This window comes from Camellia sinensis, chromosome 1 (genome assembly GCF_055761805.1).
Source record: "Camellia sinensis isolate YWXY chromosome 1, ASM5576180v1, whole genome shotgun sequence".
NCBI lineage: Eukaryota > Viridiplantae > Streptophyta > Magnoliopsida > Ericales > Theaceae > Camellia > Camellia sinensis.
The window spans coordinates 72,735,656-72,757,462 of NC_138961.1; the positions used below are offsets into that span (position 1 = coordinate 72,735,656).

Below are 21,807 nucleotides of genomic sequence, written 5' to 3' on the forward strand. Positions count from 1 at the left end.
AAATCTGTTGCATGAAGAATATTTTGCATCTGGTTTTTCCAGATGATAAAATTCGTGCTATCAAGCTTTACGGTAATAAGAGAGCTTAGATTCGAAATCAGCATGTTGAGATTTGATGGAATGGAAGAAGAAGAAGATAAAGATTCTGTAGAGGAACCCATGGATTGCTCGGTGGAGCTTAACAGGGCTCTGATACCATGAAGAACTTGAGAGTTCAGAATTTATTCATTAAAATGTTATTAATCAGTTACATGATGAGCTTTATATATATACTAGCTACCATATGTATACATCTATATCTATATAACAAACTATGTAACTGCCTAACTAATATAACAGCCTAACCATCTATTATCTCTGTAACTAATCCAGATATACAATCACATGTGATGCACAGCACAGTAGTATAATACAACTACTCCTTATCAAGCAGGGAGTGCTGATCAACGACGAAAGTGTAATGGTTACATAGAACAGATACAGACTATTAACCAAGAAGCCATCAATTGGGTCCACAAGATGAATCTTAAGGACTGGGCCTTTGCATATGACGGTGGATATCGATGGGGGGTATTGACCAGTAATGATGCAGAGTGCTTCAACAGCGTCTTGAAAGGTGCAAGGAACTTACCTATCTCAGCTATGGTTGAATTCATATTTCGACGCCTCGTCAAATATTTTGATGAGATAGGAGCCCAAGCTAAAACAGATGTACGGAATGAGTTCCAATACCCTAGAGAGATGCAAAAAACTATCAAGGAGGGTATCGCAAGGGGAAATACTTTCCAGTTGATATCGTATGACAGGTTAGTTTGTAATGTGAAAAAATTGTTATTATTATGTTGTTAGGTTAATTACACCTAAAAACATGAACTTGATTAGTTTGTATCAATATTGTCTTATAGGCCCCGCCGCGTATTTGAGGTGCAAACATCTTTTCGCCATGGACGAGGTCGCAATAGACAGATTGGGGGACTATAGTTCGGGATCCCGATGAAGGCGTCTCATATGATGCTGGTCCAGTTGGGGGACTAATAAAGTTCATACAAATGAACTACCGCCTTCAACAACACATAAAACAAAACAGGTAGCTCGGTGAAAAGCTTCCCTTAACTGGGGCTCGTGAAATAGGGATCCTGTACATAAAGAATTTCAATCTCCATCAGGAAAGAAGAAAGAGTCGTCTTCCAATTCCTGGAAGTCCAGTCAAAATGATGACTCTGGTAAGGAATAGGGGGTTGACAGATAACTAAACTTGGGGGGCTGGACAAACAAGCTCAAAGCCAAGTGGTTGGTCCAGTTGGGGGACTAATAAAGTTCATACAAACGAACTACCGTCTTCAACAACACATAAAACAAAACAAGTAGCTCGGTGAAAAGCTTCCCTTAACTGGGGCTTGTGAAATACGGATCCTGTACATAAAGAACTTCAATCTCCATCAGAAAAGAAGAAAGAGTCGCCTTCAAATTCCTGGAAGTCCAGTCAAAATGATGACTCTGGTAAGGAATGGAGGGTTGACAGATAACTAAACTTGGGGGGCTGGACAAACAAGTTCAAAGCCAAGTGGTTGGTCCAGTTGGGGAACTAAATTTAAAACCCAATTGGTTTTACTTAATTTGCTTGTCAAAATCACTATTTACAATTAATTATACACAAACAGATTGTTTTCTGCGCCTTTTTCAAGAAATTGACAATTTTGTTAGTATAGAATAGCAATCAACGCAGGCCAAAAATGTGAGAAACTTGACTTGTACCCAAATGACAACAAATAATTCAAATAGTCATACTTTTCAATGAAATACATGAACGTTTGGTCGTAACAACGAATGATACATAGCTAAGTGAAACACAACATTGCCTACATAAGCTTCATTTTTTATTACAGTCTCAATTCAGAAAGTCACATGTAATAGTGAATTCACTGATTTACCTTACAGTGAGCATGCCCTTATTTTCTCGGTATATGCAGATGGATTGTCAAGTCATGTGACTTGGTGCACAGGCTTTGGTTTTCTCGATTTTTTGCTCGATTTTTTTATTACAATGACAACTCATCTCTTATTGATATGTGTGGGATTCTCAATTCATAAAGTCACATGGCAACAGTGAATTCACTGATTTACCTTACAGTGAGCATGCCCTTATTTTCTCGGTATATGCAGATGGATTGTCAAGTCATGTAACTTGGTGGACAGGCTTTGGTTTTCTCGATTTTTGCTCGATTTTTTTATTACAGTGACAACTCATCTCTTATTAATATATATGGGATTCTCAATTCATAAAGTCACATGTAAACAGTGAATTCACTAATTTACCTTATAGTGGGCATGCTTTTATTTTCTCGGTATATGCAGATGGATTGTCAAGTCATGTGACTTGGTGCACAGGCTTTGGTTTTCTCGATTTTTTGCTTGATTTTTTTATTACAGTGACAACTCATTTCTTATTAATATATGTGGGATTCTCAATTCAGAAAGTCACATGTAAACAGTGAATTCACTGATTTACCTTACAGTGAGAATGCCCTTATTTTCTCGATATATGCAGATGGATTGTCAAGTCATGTGACTTAGTGCATAGGCTTTGGTTTTCTCGATTTTTTGCTCGATTTTTTTATTACAGTGACAACTCATCTCTTATTGATATATGTGGGATTCTCAATTCATAAAATCACATGGCAACAGTGAATTCACTGATTTACCTTATAGTGAGCATGCCCTTATTTTCTCGGTATATGCAAATGGATTGTCAAGTCATGTGACTTGGTGGACAGGCTTTAGTTTTCTCGATTTTTTGCTCGATTTTTTTATTACAGTGACAACTCATCTCTTATTAATATATGTGGGATTCTCAATTCAAAAAGTCACATGTAAACAGTGAATTCACTAATTTACCTTACAGTGAGCATGCCCTTATTTTCTCGGTATATGCAGATGGATTGTCAAGTCATGTGACTTGGGGCACATACTTTGGTTTTCTCGATTTTTTGCTCGATTTTTTTATTACAGTGACAACTCATCTCTTATTAATATATGTGGGATTCTCAATTCAGAAAGTCACATGTAAACGGTGAATTCACTAATTTACCTTACAGTGAGCATGCCCTTATTTTCTCGGTATATGCAGATGGATTATCAAGTCATGTGACTTGGTGCATAGGTTTTGGTTTTCTCGATTTTTTTATTACAGTGATAACTCATTTCTTATTAATATATGTGGGATTCTCAATTCAGAAAGTCACATGGCAACAGTGAATTCAGTGATTTACCTTACAGTGAGCATGCCCTTATTTTGTCGGTATATGCAGATGGATTGTCAAGTCATGTGACTTGGTGCACATGCTTTGGTTTTCTCGATTTTTTGCTCGATTTTTTGATTACAGTGACAACTCATTTCTTATTAATATATGTGGGATTCTCAATTCAGAAAGTCACATGGCAACAGTGAATTCAGTGATTTACCTTACAGTGAGCATGCCCTTATTTTCTCGGTATATGCAGATGGATTGTCAAGTCATGTGACTTGGTGCACATGCTTTGGTTTTCTCAATTTTTTGCTCGATTTTTTTATTACAGTGACAACTCATTTCTTATTAATATATATGGGATTCTCAATTCAGAAAGTCACATGGCAACAGTGAATTCACTGATTTATCTTACAGTGAGCATGCCCTTATTTTCTCGGTATATGCAGATGGATTGTCAAGTCATGTGACTTGGTGGATAGGCTTTGGTCTTCTCGATTTTTTGCTCGAATTTTTTATTACAATGACAATTCATCTCTTATTGATATATGTGGGATTCTCAATTCAGAAAGTCACATGTAACAGTGAATTCACTGATTTACCTTACAGTGAACATGCCCTTATTTTCTCGGTATATGCAGATGGATTGTCAAGTCATGTGACTTGGTGCACAACCTTTGGTTTTCTCGATTTTTTGCTCGATTTTTTTATTACAGTGACAACTCATCTCTTATTGATATATGTGGGATTCTCAGTTCAGAAACTCACATGTAACAGTGAATTCACTGATTTACCTTACAGTGAGCATGCCCTTATTTTCTCGGTATATGCAGATGGATTGTCAAGTCATGTGACTTGGTGCTCAAGCTTTGGTTTTCTCGATTTTTTGCTCAATTTTTTTATTATAGTGACAATTCATCTCTTATTGATATATGTGAGATTCTCAATTCATAAAGTCACATAGCAACAGTGAATTCACTGATTTACCTTACAGTGAGCATGCCCTTATTTTGTCGGTATATGCAGATGGATTGTCAAGTCATGTGACTCGGTGCACAAGCTTTGCTTTTATCGATTTTTTGCTCGATTTTTTTATTACAGTGATTCTCAATTCAGAAAGTCACATGCCAACATTGAATTAACTTATTTACCTTACAGTGAGCATGCCCATACTTTGTCGGTTTATGCAGATGGATTGTCAAGTCATGTGACTTGGTACACAGTATTTGCTTTTCTCGGTTTTTTCATTCTAGTGACAACTCATACCTTGTTCGTATATGTGGGATTGTCATGCAGGGGCATCTTTCTAAAGCTGTTCATAACCAACTATTTAAACGACTAAAGGTAAAGACACAACCTTACAACTCATTTCGCCCTACTAAATTATCATTCATTTGTTTTAAAAAATTAGCATGGCTACATGGTTCATGGGAGGGAGTGGGAATCGCAGAGGTGATAGGAACTTGCAAAGGGGTGACAGTTCACGACGATGAGGGGGAAGGGGAAGTGGCGATGCTGAAGATGAAACACCATTTACTTTGTTAGATGCCTATTGTGCTTATCATGATAGGTTTGGGAAGCGACATTTTGTCATGCCCAAGTACTATCGAGATCCATGTGGTTTGGTGGAGGATCCATCAGATAATCAAACAGGATATGGTTTAGCAAACGCTAGACTTCTGAAGTGGCCCGCTGTCACACCCCAAACTCGCTCCTAAAAGTTTGGGCATGACCACCTCAGAAAACAGACATAAAACCTGGTGATTATAATCTATGGGGCCTGAACGGAAGCATTTAATAGTATATAATAGCGTAAAAATAATAATAATAATAATAATAACAAGAATAATATCCATTGAGCTGCCACTACTATGCCAGGATCACAAACAAAACATAATGCAGATAATATACAGTGTCGTGCACCTGAAGATAGCTATGTACATATACATATACGCCGATCTTAACAGACATTTAGGGTAAAAATTAAAACTTAGCAAAACTCCATAATTTGAACGATCAACATCTAAGAGCTTAGATACTCAGGGTTTGACAACTGGGTAACAAAAGCCACAAGTGAAGGTTGAATCTCCAGGTTGAGTGCCTACAGAAACAAACATAAAATATAGTGAGTCAAGCTCGGTGAATAATAATACATAACAATTCAATGCTCAACGTGAATTATAATCCATATACGTGTGTTTATCAATACAGAGAACATATGGTTTATTTGTTTCTGTATGCATAGCAAAGTATCTTTCTCAGAAAACTTGTCATATCTTGAATATTCGGGGTTTCATAGTGCATCTAGGCATTTTGGAGAAAATTATCCAAAAAGCATCATAAGTTCATAGCATTTTTCTCATTTCAGAAATTACTTATCATATGAAACATTTCGTAACTCAAAATACGGATTTCATCAAAATCATTTATACTTTAAGTATCTTTCACAGAACGGCATAAAGCCCTTGAAACACATTGGTATTAAAGCCCTGAAACATATGGCATAAAAGCCCTTGGAACATCTGGCACAATAGCCCCTTGAAACATATGGCATAAAAAGCCCTTGAAAGATGGCATATAGCCCTTGAAAAGTTGGCATGAAGCCCTTGAACATAGATTGGCATTAAGCCTATGTAATGGCACAAAGCCCTTGTAATGGCATAAAGCCCATGTAATGGCATAAAGCCCTTGTAATGGCATGAAGCCCTTGTAACTTGTGATGGCATGAAGCCCATGTAACTTGTAATGGCATAAAGCCCATGTAACTTGTAATGGCATAAAGCCCATGTACTGGCATAAAGCCCTTGTAATGGCATGAAGCCCTTGTAACTTGTGATGGCATAAAGCCCATGTAACTTGTAATGGCATAAAGCCCATGTAATGCACTTGAAACTTGTGGCACGAGGCCCTTGAAAGACACTTGAAACTTGTAATGAGAATGATTTCAGTCTTCTTAAAGTATCAGTATGCAATAATGCACATAAGTTTCCCATGGCCTGATTACAAGTTAATACAGGTGTCTCGCGAACAACTACATAATAATAATCATAACAATTATTAACTGAGGCCACATAATAATATTAAACATTGCATGCGTGTCATAGGTTCTTGATGACCTCGGGTCCATAAGTAACACAATAGAATAATCTCAATTTCATACAAATACTTGGCTTAAAGATGAACATAATTCTATTTATTCATTAAGAAACGACGTAAATTGCTTATAGATAATAGAGAATTATTATTCGCTATTAATAGAACGAAGTCATTCTAAAGTCATACCGTTATATGCCAATCTTTCAACGTTCACATTGACTTTCACTCATCATAATTGTTCATGTAACATGTTCGTGTAACACTTACAAGAAACACTTACAAGAAACAGAGCGTTAGTGATAATAATTCTCAATAATAAATAAAATGTACATCTCCGTACTATTACTCACAGTGCTACAACGGAGTGCTTGGCCCTCCTGAAGTGTGCCCTGTACACATATATAACTTAGTCATTAGTTCTTTTTCCTTCCTTCATTATTCTTCATAAGCCTAAGCCTACCATTATCCATCCATTATACCACAATTTCTTCCATCTCAATATATCTATATATAGAAATAGAAGATTACCATTCTTGCAAGCACAATATGGAATTTATAATCAGTCGCTTCGATTTCAAGATAGGAAGGAAGTGTATGGACATCTTCCACATTTTTCCAAAATAAATCATTCTCTTGATTTTAATAACTAAGCAAGCCCACAAGTATTTAGCAAAATAATTTGGGATTAACCCATTTTGGAAAACTCCATATTCTAGGTCACAAAAATCAAAGTCAACATAGTCAATACCATCTCACATAATCACTACAATTCGGCATCATTAAATATAAGTCAACATAATTCAAGAGGAAATTCTTTAATTCCATTTCAACATTCCATAACCGAGTTTATGTCATCTATATCATTAATAAATCATTCCCCCAATTTCCTTCTCATTATAACATGATTTACATTGCTCACAACAAAATTCATTCGCAAATTTTAAACATAATTTTCAAACATTTCCAAATTCAAATTAAACTTGAACACATACAATTCAATACATCAATTTCATTAGTCTACCTTCAATTTGGGCCAAATCTTTGATTATCATCCTTAATTAACCTAGGGTTTCAAGAAAATATTAAAATGTTAAGAACATTTAAACTTATTAACCCATTACCTTTCATCCCAATTTCCTCCTTGATTATACATTTAAGGGTCATACTCTAGCACCTTAACTCGTCAATTGAATCCCCCAATGTTCAAATCCGAAATTCCCAAAATCTCATAATTTCTTCTATATACCCAAAAATGAAAATTTGTACAATTATACAATGAAACTACCTCGGATCTATCTATGGATGTAAGTATTGAAGAGTATTAGAACCCTCACCTCAAGAATGAAACAAAGGAGCAAGCTTTGAGCCGAATTCTTCGCAAATCCGAGTTCCAATCGGGGTAAAAACGTTGATTCCCTCTTGTTCTCCATCCTTGATGCAAAAACCATGGTGGATTGTTGGTAAAATGGATGAAATCAAAGGTTGGAGAGTTAGGGTTTCGGACTTAGGAAGAGAGGAAGGAAGAGGAAAGAAGAAAAATATCTGAAATGATCCAAAATCCCGTTTTTGAAGCTGCTGGCCCGCTATTTCCGCTCGAGCGTCCCTATTCCCGCTCGAGCGGACCTGCTCCCAGCACAGATTTCAAAACTTCAATCATGTATAACTCTCTCATCCGAACTCCGTTTTAGGTCGTTCTTGTGTCCAAATTGAAGCCCCGGAAATAAGCTTTCCAATGGTTCTAACCTCACATTCAAATTCAAAGTGTGGAAAAAGAAAAAGGCAAAAGAGTGACTGTTGAACATAAACAAATTGTTCGAATTAAAGTTTTTGGTCCTATCTTACTTTACCATCATATTACCACCTCAAACAATACTCCAAAATAAAATAAGAAGATTCCAAATACACCATTACAATGCCAAGGGAAATCTTACTTCTCACGCTCGAGCGCCGCTTCAACCGCTCGAGCACGCACAGACCAATAAAACAGTCCGCTCGAGCGTCAACTTCTCCGCTCGAGCGGAGATTCACAACTCCCAGAATCTCAGGCCGTCTACAAAATTGTTGAGAACCCCAAAAGTCCGCTCGAGCGTCAACTCCTCCGCTCGAGCGGAGGGAAAAAATTCTGGGTCGTCACACCCGCACTATTTATAAAGCGAGTGCAAATGGAAAGATTATGTCGAGAAAATTGACTGAAGATGCCAAAAGCACGTTCTGTTGAGATCCAAAAGGAATATCCTGATAATGTTGATCGACTATGTGAAATACTATAACGTGAGATTTTTCAAATGCACTGTAGGCTAGCCCGTGATATGCAGCTATACATAATTAAGAAGGATGCCCAGAAGAACAGAACAGAACCAAATGTTGCGGCTATCAAGGGTATCATGGAGGATCCTGAGCTTGTCTCTGACGCTGAGCTTTCGGATTATTCAGACTCTGAGCCACCTACCGATTTAAGCGCGAATTAGGTGTTAATGTTTACACTTCAGCAATATTAGGTCATGCATTAATATGTAATGTCTGTGTTAGACTAAGTGTTTCCGTAATGAGTTTGTCAGATAGTCTGGCTAATATTTGTCTGTCTAACTGTTATGTTTATGTCTGTATTGTGTGCTTAGTTCATGGTGTCCAGAATGTATTGTTGTCGGAGACTTATGTCTGTACTGCCCATGTATTTTTGTGGGAGACTTATGTGTGTTTTCCTCAAGATTTTCTGAATTACATTATCACCTTCTAACTCAAAACAAAGACAACAGAAAAAAAAAATTATTTAAATGAAAACGACTTTAGTAAAGCCAAAACAAATTTCTGAATAACACCTTCTAACCCAAAACAAAGACAAGAGAAAAAAATAAAAAATAAAAAATTTTACATGAAAACGGCTTTAGTAAAGCGAAAAGAAATTTCTGAATTACATTATCACCTTCTAACCCAAAACAAAGACAAAAGAAAAAATATATATATTTAAATGAAAACGGCTTTATTAAAGCCCAAACAAATTACTGAATAACACATTCTAACCCAAAATAAAGAGAAAATAAAATTAAAAAAAAAATTTACATCAAAATGGCTTTACTAAAGCTCAAAAAATTTATGAATTACATTATCACCTTCTAACCCAAAACAAACACAAGAAAAAACAAAATAAATTTACTTTAGTAAAGCCAAAAAAAAATTCTGAATTACACCTTCTAACCCAAAATAAAGACAAAATAAAAGAAAAAAAAAATTAACATGAGAACGGTTTTAGTAAAACATTTTTAACACAAAAAATTATTCTGAAATACATTATCACCAAAACAATGACAACAGAAACAAAAAAAAAATCAAAAAAAAAAAATTTCTTCTTCAGAGCTCAGTTAAACTGAAACTAATTGGTGTAGTTTATGTAAAAAGCGTGGTTCACAAACACGCTTTTAGAAGAAAAAAAAATTTGCCAAAAAACGTGGTTCATAATCACGTTTTCAGAAGAAAAAAATTTTAAGATAAAAGCGTACTTCATAACCACGATTTTAGAAGAAAATTTTTTTTGGTTAAAAGCGTGGTTCACAACCGCGCTTTCAGAAACAAAAAAATGTAAGTTAAAAGTATGGTTCAGAACAACAATTTCAGAAGAAAAAAAAAATTAAAAACGTCTTTTGTAACAGCGCTTTATTAATTAAAAGCGTGGTTACAAAACACGCTTTTAAGACTTCCCAACTTTCATGCGGGACAGGCACACAGGCGTTGAAAGCGTGATTATGAATCATATTTTTAACCCATTTTGAAAATTCTTTCAAAATTAAGCTTAGTTTGAAAATTGAATTGATAATTTCACTTATTTAAGGAAATGACCCTGTTATGTGACTTAAATGCATGGTGCGACTATTTCAGTTTTTAATTTTTGACTTTTTTTTAGATTACGACAAACCAGGCCTAAAAGAAGAGCTGGTGATAGAAATTAGGGTTAGGGTTAGGGTTCGTAGAAGAGAGATGGCTGGAGCTATGGAGGACGACAATGGCGAATTCTATCTACGGTACTACGTAGGGCACAAGGGGAAGTTCGGGCACGAGTTTTTGGAGTTCGAGTTCAGGCCAGATGGGAAGCTCCGATACGCCAACAATTCCAACTACAAGAACGACACCATGATCCGCAAAGAGGTCTTCCTTACCCCCGCAGTCCTCCGCGAATGCCGTCGCATCGTCTCCGAGAGCGAGGTTTCTCTTTCCCTTCTTCCCCTTTGTAACTTTATGTTTCTCTTTCCCTTCTTCCCCTTTGTAACTTTATGTTTCACTTGGTAGAGAGACTGTTTTTTACTGAAAGAAACATATGCCTTTTGTTCATTTTCTTAGCTTCTCATTGGATGCACTGGATATTCAAACATTTTTTTTTTGGTGAATTTGAGAAGTTGGTTTGAGAGAATTGAAACTTTTGGGCCCTTTTTTCACTGTGATTATTGTTATTACTACTCTGTTTTATTTCGAAAGTTTTTTACTTCCCTTCTGTCGATCCATTCATAGTGTTTTAGGATTCTTACGGTTTAAACTTGTTTGAAAGAGATTTGCGTACGCACACTTAAAATGTTTATGCTATCTAAAGTTTGCAAATTTATCTGTTTTTATGCATTTAGAGCGTCTTCAACCCTTGACATTTTTTTTAATCAATTTTGTTCAAGAATTTAGCCAAAAAGCTTGATTTGGTATAGCTCGTTTAGTCAAATCTTTTAAAAAATACCTAACCTATCCCAAAAACCTCCCTTAACAAATTTAGGTGAAAAACCCCATCCCTATAATACTTCATAGTTTAACAATTTCATCAAATGTAAGTGTAAAAAGGGGTTGTTAGAAATTTGGTGAAAGATTCGATTCATACCTAATTTGATGAATTATTTGATGAAAACTTGATATGATACAAGTTTGATGAAAGGATTGGATATGCTTACTCAACCACCGAATTGAGCATTACCTTTTTTTGCCTTTTATTTTCTATTTGTTGTATTGAAACTGGGAGGATTTTGGAGGGTCAAGGGTGTTTGGTGCATTTGTGCTTGAAATATAGTTGAATTTTGAGTGTTCTGTTTACTATAGATAATGAAGGAAGACGATAACAACTGGCCAGAACCAGACCGTGTGGGGAGGCAAGAGCTGGAGATTGTGATGGGGAATGAGCACATATCATTTACTACTTCGAAGATTGGGTCACTCATGGATGTCCAATCCAGTAAAGATCCAGAAGGCCTTCGCATCTTCTACTATCTTGTTCAGGTCATTCAAATGTTTCCCCAAACTCCTACTTATCATGCTTTCATTGTTACACAAACACACACACAACATGGATAAAGAAAGTCTCTGTTTTAGTTCAAATGGTTTTGTGTTGGATGGTTTGTCTTATCATTTTTGCTTGACAATTAAGGATCTAAATTACACATGATTTGTGGACAAGCCCTATTATATATTTACAATGGGGTTATAGTTTTAAAGAAAAAAGTAGAATTTTTTTTGATATATAAGTTCATTTTTACATCTTTGTGGCTGATTCTGGAAATTATTCTCATGATTAAAAAGATACAAGGAAGGAATTTTGGAATTTAGAATTATCATCAGCAGGTTGGAAAGTAAGTGACGATGAAAAACTTTGTGAGATGACAAAATTTAAAGAATTTGTTGATGTGAAAGAAACAAAATGTGTCATGAAAAGGAAGCAGTTGTTTCCATCTAATAGTTGGTTAACTTTAACCAAACCAAACCAAACCAAACCAAACCAAACCAAGCCTTAAGTCCCATCAAATGGGGTCGGCTACATGAATCCTTCTTCTCCACGCGGCCCTATCAAAGGCCATATTATTAGTCAAATTAAGTAGATTCATATATCTATTTATAACGCTAGTCAACGTTAATGTAGGCATACCCCGTCCCCTAACACTTCCATCTACCGTTACAACATCGCATCTCTTCACTACTGCCTCTGTTGGTCTCCGTTGAATATAACCAAACCATCTCAAACGATTCTCTCTCAACTTATCTTCTATCGGTGCTACTCCTACCCATTCTCGAATACACTCATTCCTAATCTTGTCTTGTCTAGTCTTACCACACATCTACCTTAGCATCCTCATCTCAGCCACACTCATCTTATTTACATGTTGTTTCTTGGTTGCCCAAAACTCCGTCCCATACAGCATAGCTGGTCTAATAGCCGTTCTATAAAACTTACCTTTTAGTCTAGTGGGTATTTGTTTATCGCACAATATCTCAGACGCACTTCTCCACTTACACCATCCCGCCTTAATCCTATGGGCCACATCTGTATCAATCTCTCCCGCTGTTGTGATAATCGATCCTAAATAACGAAAATGTTCACTCTTAGGCAATTCTTGGTTCTCAATCTTCACTTCTCTTCTGCTTTCATTGTTACTGTTACTAAATTTACACTCCATGTACTCTGTCTTAGTTCTGCTTATCCGGAATCCTTTAGATTCAAGAGCTTTTCTCCAAATATCCAACTTTGTGTTAACTCTTTCTCTAGTCTTATCCACTAACACAATATCGTCTGCAAAAGCATACACCATGGCACGTCATCTTGAATATTTATCGTCAACTCGTCCATAACTAAAGCAAAAAGATAAGGGTTTAAGGTAGATCCTTGGTGTAACCCTACAGTGATAGGAAATTCATTTGTCTCTCCAGCTGGCGATCTAATTGTGGTCACCACCCCTTCATACATGTCCCTAATCACGTCAATGTAACCTTTTGTCACCCCTTTCTTCTCTAACACCAATCATATTATATCTCGGGGCACTCTGTCATATGCTTTCTCAAGGTCGATAAACACCATATGAATGTCTCTTTTCTTTTCTTTATACTTTTCTATTACTCTCCTCAAAAGATAGATCGCTTCTATTGTTGACCTACCAGGCATAAACCCAAATTGTTTCTCTACACCTCTGTTATGTCTCGCAATCGGCGTTCCATCACCCTCTCCCACACTTTCATTATATGACACATTAGCTTGATTCCTCTATAGTTGTTACAATTCTGGACATCACCTTTATTCTTATAGATTGGCACTAAATACTCTTCCTTCACTCATCTGACATGTTCCTAGTCAACAAAATTTTGCTAAACAACCTAGTCAACCAAGCAACTCCCTTTTACCCAGACACTTTCAAGCTTCAATAGGGATATCATCGGGTCCTAAAGCCTTATTTGATTTCATCTTCTTAAGTGCAATCTCCACTTCAAAGTTCCTAATCCTGCGATAGAACCTATAGTCTTGGTTTATTGTATTATTGGCTATTTCTTCCCCCATTATTGTACTTTCATGTTCCTCATTTAACAGTTTCTCAAAATAATTCTTCCATCTTTCCTTAATCACATCATCCCTCACCAATACCTTAGAATCCTCACTCTTAATGCACTTTACTGGATTGAAATCTCTTGTTTTTCTCTCTCGTATCTTAGCAAGTTTGTATACCCTCTTCTCTCCTTCTTTACTATCTAGTCTACTGTATAAGTCATCATAAGCTTTCAACTTAGTCTCTCTTACTATTTTCTTGACCTCCTTATTAGCCAATCTATAGCTCTTAAGGTTTTCCTCAATTCTATCCTTCTGTCACTTTTTAAAGCGCACTTTTTTTGCCTTAACTACCGCTTGAACCTCTTCCCTCCACCACCAAGTTTCCCTAGAGCTGGGTCCCGTTCCTTTCGACTCTCCAAGCACTTCCCTTGAGATTCTCCTCATACAATTGGCCATCGAATTCCACATGGTGTTAGTATTACCTTTTAAGTCCCAAGTACCTTCCTTATCCATTCGATTTTTAAATATTTCTAGTTTATCTCCTTTTAGGTCCCACCATCTCGTCCTACGACGCCCACCATCCTTCCTAGCTTGGTATTGCCCTCTAAAACATAAATCTAGTACCAAAATCTTATGTTGAGCGACCAGATTCTCTCTAGGAATCACCTTACAATCATTGCATTTTAGGCAGTCCACTTTTCTTACTAAGAAGTAATCTATTTGGCTCTTAATTAATCCACTCTTAAAGGTTATCAAATGCTCCTCCCTCTTCTTATACACAGTATTGGCCACCACCAGGTCAGAAACCAACGCAAAATCTAAGATTCTCTCTCCAGCCTCATTTCTGTTACCAAAATCGTATCCACCATACACCCTTTCATAACCTAATTTATCTATGCTCACATGGCCATTAAAATCTCCACCTATAACCAGGTTCTCTCCTATGAGTATCTCCTGTAAGATCTCATCCATTTGCTCCCAAAAATCCCTCTTAGTCTGATCATCTAACCCTACTTGAGGGGCGTAAGCGCTAATAATGTTCACTATATTCCCTCCAATAACTAGTTTAACTAGCATAATCATATCTCCTTTCCTAGTGACTGCCACCACACTTTCCACAAGACCCTTGGCAATTATGATTCCTACCCCATTCCTGCGTCTATCCTTACCACTATAATAAAGTTTAAAACCAGTATCCTCAATTTCCCTAGCTTTCTCTCCCGTCCACTTAGTTTCTTGTATGCAAGCTATACTAACTCTCCTCCTAATCATAACATCTACCAATTCCGGCGTCCTACCAATTAAGGTTCCTATGTTCCAAGTGGCTACCCTAAACCTATAGTCTTGGACTAGCTTCTTTACCCGCGCTCGTTCAAAAAAACGCGGAAACCTTTGCCCATTTTTCACCGCACCCAGGCGTCGATGCGGCACCCCTTGCTCACTTTTCGAAACACCTGGAGGCAGGCGCAATGCGTCACTTGAGGGGAACGACCTAGCATTTAAACGATTCAAAGTAGGATTCATTTTCATAAGGGATCCGAGCAGCTTTTTTACGTGTTGGCTGTCGGCTACCTAACACACAACCCTCCTCCTTAACCCGGGCTTGGGACCGGCGGAGTTGTTAACAATCCCGGCGGAGTTAGTTGGTTAACTTTAACCATACGCAAAAAAAGTGATACATTCTTAAGTTGTTGATTCACACAAAACATACTAAGGTTACTTTGTGGGTGTTTGGGAAGTTGTTATTTTAGTAGGTTTTTTTAGTTTTTGATTATTTTTGGAGGAAAATTTTTTTGTGTTTGGGAAGATAGTTGGATTTTTTTGTAGTTGGATGTCATGTTTGTGAGAGAAAAAGTGAAATGATTATGGGTTTGATGTGATATTTTGTCTGGATTTGTTTTTTTTTGGGTTTTTAACCTATTTTGTCTTTAGCAAAAAACTAACAAAAAAAAAACTCTTCCCAAACACCGCCTTTAGTTACAAATTAATTTGCATATACTTTTGAGACCTTAATTTATCTTTATTAATTTTATGTTTGATTGCTTGAAATAGATGCAACTAAACTCTATCTTCTTAGTTTGGTTCCCTACGTGATTGTTAAAATTAATTGTGCATACCAGGAGACACATTCAACATATTTTTAGGTGCTTGTGCTTGAAATTAAGGGGTCAGAATTTTCAATTAGGATGAAAATTCTTGATGTTCAAATTTTAAAGACTAATTGAATTTTTTTTTTTTAATTTTTTTTTTTTTTGTGCCTTTGCGTCTGGTAGTTTTACCCAGAAGTTAGAAATACCTTCTCCCAAAATTCTAAGAAGTAATTAATTGTCTTTCCATGCCTTGTATAAATGCCTACTCATCTTTTTTCTTTTGAAATACTATATTATGTCTAATTTTCAACATAAAGTATGATATCTAGGTAAGCTACTTGCCATATAGGAAAATCATTAGGTGTGTGAAAACTGCTTCAAGATTGGTCTGGGTCTGGAGATTAGCAATATTAACTTATTGTGCTTGACAATTTGAACTATTTAATTAAAAGGACTTTCGGTTGAAACTTGTAAAGAGGTTCAGCATTTTTAAAATGAAATAGTATGCCCAATGATCACAAGTTCATAAGATCGTTGCTTGACAAAATTTTGATCAAGTTAGGGTGCCTGGTTGCACAAATCACTTTGGTGTTGGTATGCAACTTTATAAAATGATTCTATTGTAGTTATATTATACATGACAGTATGACATATTGCCAGTACCGGTCTACCATTGGTTGATTACATATGTAGCAGCAAACATCAAACTGTTGATTTGTTCATGGAGTGTGAATCTTCAGTTAGGACTTTGTCTGCATATTGCAACATGAGTTCTCATAATTGGCCATTTGGAATGGGTATTGAACTTCAATATATTAATCTAAACTTGAGAGGAATAAACAAACAAACAAACTGATAATGCCCCAGATCAGACAAAGAAAACTAAAGGCTCAATGAACCATACCAAAACAAAAACAAAAACTGAATAGAAATCACCTACTACAATTTACAAACACTAGAGACTTAAAAATCTTAGCAGAAATTCCCCATAGGCTACAAAGATGCCTATTCATTTGTGTATCTTTAATATTCAAAGAGCACATCCTACTTCTAATATCGGTAACAATTTTACCCAGAACAAACTCAGGCTCTGAATAATTGTGAGAAAAAATTATGGAGTTCCTTTCAATCCAAACATGATATATGAAGGCAGCAAATGATAGCTTGTAGATTGAATGAGAAAAAGATAGCCCATTTCTATGATGAACAACCTAGGAAAACTCGTCATCTATCTTCAGGTGGTTCCTCATAATCTGATTCTTTACCAACGTGTGCTTCCAAACAGTGTTATTAAAGGTGCACTTGGGCCCAAGTTCCATCCAGCCCCAAGGTTTGCGCCTTGCAATGTTCCAGGCCAGGCGACTTCGATAAGTGCACTTAAGGTGCACGACTTGGCCAAGGCGCAGTAAGGCCCAAGGCTTGTGCCTTGAGGGTTTTTTTTTATTGTTACTTTGATTGGTTTTGTTTGAAATCTGACCATTGTTTTAATATGGTGTAGCTACAAAAGATCTCTACTCTTAATTACACATGCCAATACATTATGCATGTAGCCCCAAATCAACGATAGAAGAAATATTAGCCTAATTCCTAATCTCAGAAGAGCACTTTGTTGCTGCCTACCTTCGTTATCCAGTTCAACAGTTTCAAAAATTCTTCTTCACGTTGTTGGCTTCTTCTTTTTCTCTTCTTACATTTCTCTCTTTCTCTTCTCTTCTCTTTTTCTTCTCTACATTGTTGTCTTCTCTACTTCTCTTCTTTGCTATCTTCTTCTTCACATGGTTGTGATGTCGCTGCCTTCTTTTGTTCTCTTCACGTTGCTGCCTTCTTCTTCTTCTTTCATCTTCTTATGCTTATTCTACGGCTTCCTTTGCTTTCTCATCCTTCTTTGGACTGATTTGTTTTTTCCCCCTCTTCTTATTCTTCTTCTCCCCTCTTTTCTTATTCATGTTTTATGTTAAACTTTGAAATATTGTTCATTTGTCTATGTTAAAATAGTAGTGTTTGTTGGTATTTATATTTTTAATTGTTTAATGTTTCATTTTGCTTATGTTGAACTCTAAATTAATTGCTTATATTAAATTATTTATACTTTTTAACGTACAAGGTGCACATCATTTCAGTGAAGCCTGCGCCTCGCCTTGCGCCCAGGCGCATGGTGCGCCTATCGTCTTTAATAACACTGCTTCCAAATTTGCTATGAAAAGATACACTCAAAAATAAATGATGGTGACTCTCCTCCTATGAAGCACAGATACTTCAAATAGGAAGACGTATCCGTATCGGGTACCGATACTCCTTGAATACTTACGGATACGTATCAGATACTTATTAAAAGTATCGGATACTTCTTAATTAATTTTAAGTATCGAATACTTAGTTTTAAAGTATCGGATGCTCCAAGTCACATATTATCGGATACTTTTTAATTAATTTTGAAGTATCAAATGCTCTAAGTCACATATTACTCATTTTACGAAATTAGAATTATATCATTTCTTACATAACATCATAATATAATATAATTGCGAGGATAAATAGAATATTTTTACAATACTTTGCTTAGTGTTTTTTAAAAAATAACATAGTAAGTTAAAGTAATAGAATTCATCAAATTGAAATATTTTCATTGTATCATGCATGTCCCCTATAACTACATAGAAGTAAGCATTGATAAGATAATATAACAATACTAAAATTAAATATCAATAAATAAATAAGCAAATAAACTTGTATAAAATATTTTTGACTAATGCAAAATGAAAAGGCATAGGGTCAAGTTGTGGATTGTTTTGATATTATAATATCAACATATTAGACTTGATATTGAAATGAAATATTTGCAAGACTTATTGAAAATTTGAAAACTAAACTAGCTACTGCCTTAAATTAATACCTAATTCTTAAAGATTAATATTTTGCATCATAAAGTTACTATGGTTTCTCAACATTCTTGAGCTTATGTGTAGCTCACTACTAATAATTTATTTATTTTTTATTTTTTACAAACGTATCCTAGCCGTATCCGTATCTTACTTGTTTAGGTTTTGCTGTATCGCCGTATCCGTGCTTTCTAGCTCTCCTCATCTCTTTCACGTAATACACCCCATCTTCTGATTTGATCCTTTGTAGATAACCTCCCCAGAACACTTAACCACTGTATGAAGGCCCATTTAGGAACATTATGCCCAAACCAAACAACCTTAAACCATGGCACCTTTGGTTTGGTAGACCTGAACATAGGAGAACCTGCAGCAACCTGATACCAAGAATCTTTCAAAATTTGAGAGAAATTATCGTTAAGCATCCAAAAATCAAAAAAATTGGAAGGCTTCCTCCTGAAAATCTGCTTCTGAACAGTCACAATGATTGGACAATGGTCTGAAACCCCAGGACCATGAGCAACTGCCTCAGATTCAGGAAAGTCATCCATCCACCTAGTGTTCAGAAGGGTCTATTGATTTTATTCTTAATATCTCCTAACCCCCCTCTTTTATTAGACCAAGTAAACCAGAAACCCTTTGATTTGTTGATAGAACAGTACTTGAAGCATGTTTATGAATCAGTTAGGCCTAAGTTCACCAGTTTCTTTGTTTACTTGTCTGTTACTATATTAAGAACAAACCTTTTTACGAAGTGGTGGACTCCCATCCTTGTCATTGTAAGGATGTGAACATTGATAGTATCATTTATTGCTCTTGTAATTGTCTTTGGTTTTTATAAGAAAGCATTGTAGTTACTTCAGTAAATTTTCACAATTATAAAAAGCTAGTTCCAGTTTTATTGCTATTATACTAGTAGGAAAATTAAGGTAGTTGTGCCATAATTCCTTTCCTTGTTTGTTTGTTTTGATAATTCAGTTTTTCATGAGCCAGCCTTTAAAATGTCATAATCGGTGTTCGGTTTTTTCACTTGCATATTTGGGCATATGTGTTTATGCCTGTTGCATTGAATGGCAGAGATTCCCTGGAGTCTTACTTTTTGCCTTGCCCCTTCAAGACTTGTGTCACTGGCCTTGTTGCCTATTGCTACTAGTTGGCTCCTTGATGTGTTTCTTTTGCAAATGGATGTTTTAGCTACACTAGTACATAGCTGATCAAAACCCACACACAACTTTTTGTCTGAGGTCTCTAAAGATAAAAGTTTACTTCTCTAGTCACTTAATGTACACATTTCATGAGTGGCATCTTGCTATACTTAAATGTAACACAATGAAAAAGATTATGTTGTATATGCATATACCCCCCTGTGTATTTGGTATGCATTATTTTTCAGGCACTGACCATGATTGGGTTAATAAACACATCATATATGATAAATGTGCAAATGAAATAATATCACTTCCTTTTTTAAACTGCTTGAATTGAGGAGTTAATGTTGGTGTTGAGCACTACATGACCATTCCCTTTAGACAGGGATTATGCTTTTTTTACCAATGACAACAGTTTTTTTTTTTTTTGTGTGTGTGTGTGTGTGTGTGTGTGTGTATTGTTCATAGTTGTCTACTCGATTTCTCATAAAGGTGCATCCATTTTCTTTTTTGTGGTTGCAGGATTTGAAGTGTTTTGTGTTCTCTCTTATCTCACTCCACTTCAAGATCAAACCAATATAAGGGAGAGTTGTCGTATAACCGAAAGCTGATTCAATCTGAATGCAAAGTTTCTTCCAAGTATGGATAGGATGTTATCCTGTTTACCAGTACATGGTATTTTCTTTGGTTTTATGGATTTGCTTGTTCTTGTGTATGTTTGAATGGAGTTACTTTTGGGCATGATGATTAGCCAACTTCCTGTACAATATTCTCAGTTTTTGATGATCAAACTTAATATTATATTAGCTAGACTGTTATACTTATTTTTGTTTTGTCGTTTTACTCTTTCATGTGTTTTCTACATCTTGTTTATTTGTTTGGATAAAGGATGTGTTGTGGGAGTCCCCTGTCCCTTTCTCAACATGCTGCATTTGTTGTGATTGGTGAAAACCTCGGAGGGAAAACCATGGATGGCACCTAGAGGTGGCAAATGATTGGGTTTGGACGGGTCAATAGGTATTTAAAATAATTAAGCTTAAACTTATTTATTTAATAAGCGAGTTTAAGTGAATTGGGTAGGGTTGGGTTGGGTTGAATTGAATACCCGATTGAACAAATAAATCTAATTAATTGTTTACCTTTTTGATTTTTTTTGTCTCGCGATTGGAGGTATTTTTTTTCCCAATAGATCAAGGTGGTGGAATTGTGGAGTTGGTGTTACTCGTTTAAATTAGGGGTGCTTAGTGGATATTCAAATTCGCTCAAATCAACCAAATTGATCAATCGCATTTTAGATGGATATATGATGATGAGTAGACGGTTGTGGATTGATTTTTTTCAATCCGTTTAATTTTGAATGGATGGCGGATTTGAGGTTCTTTTGGCCGTAACCGAATCATCAAATCGCAAACACCCTTAGTAATTTGTATGACTTTTTGTTTTCAATTTATTTAGATATTCTGTTTGTATTTTCAATTGAAAAAGAATTAGATATTAGATTGTGTTTTCAGTTTGGAAATTCTTTTGTCAAATGACAAGTATTGATATTTGGTATTTTTATATGGAAAACATAAGGGTAACTATCAATAGGTCTTAATAGTTAGACTTAATTCCCATCAAGTTTTATTGAAAATAAGTCTTGATAAAATTGTCGCTAAAAATAATTTTTTTGTAACAATTTTTTATATATGTCGTTAAAAATTGATAATTAGTGACTTTTTTTTATTGGTATTTTTATATGGAAAACATAAGGGTAACTATCAATAGGTCTTTATAGTTAGACTTAATTCCCATCAAGTTTTATTGAAAATAAGTCTTGATAAAATTGTTGCTAAAAATAATTTTTTTGTAACAATTTTTTATATATGTCGTTAAAAATTGATAATTAGTGACTTTTTTTTATCATGATTTTTATAAATTATCGCTAGAACTTACAATTAGTGATATTTTTTTTATAACAAATTTTTTCTATAGGACCTATTAGACTATAAGTTCACTTATTAGAACCTACACGTAAGTACTCTAAAATATATGACTTAATTTTGTCATTTTTTTTGAAATCAAATTAATTAG

At 35.5% G+C, this 21,807-nt stretch overlaps 1 protein-coding gene across 1 annotated transcript; it reads left to right on the forward strand.

The window, feature by feature from the left end:
- The first annotated feature begins 10,176 nt into the window (after window positions 1-10,176).
- Window positions 10,177-20,558, forward strand: MAGO (mago nashi family protein). Its single transcript, XM_082879468.1, has 3 exons — window positions 10,177-10,538; window positions 11,409-11,585; window positions 20,257-20,558. Exons 1-3 carry the CDS (start codon window positions 10,197-10,199, stop codon window positions 20,314-20,316), a joined length of 579 nt encoding a protein of 192 aa, XP_082735594.1. The 5' UTR covers window positions 10,177-10,196; the 3' UTR covers window positions 20,317-20,558.
- Window positions 20,559-21,807: the final 1,249 nt, after the last annotated feature.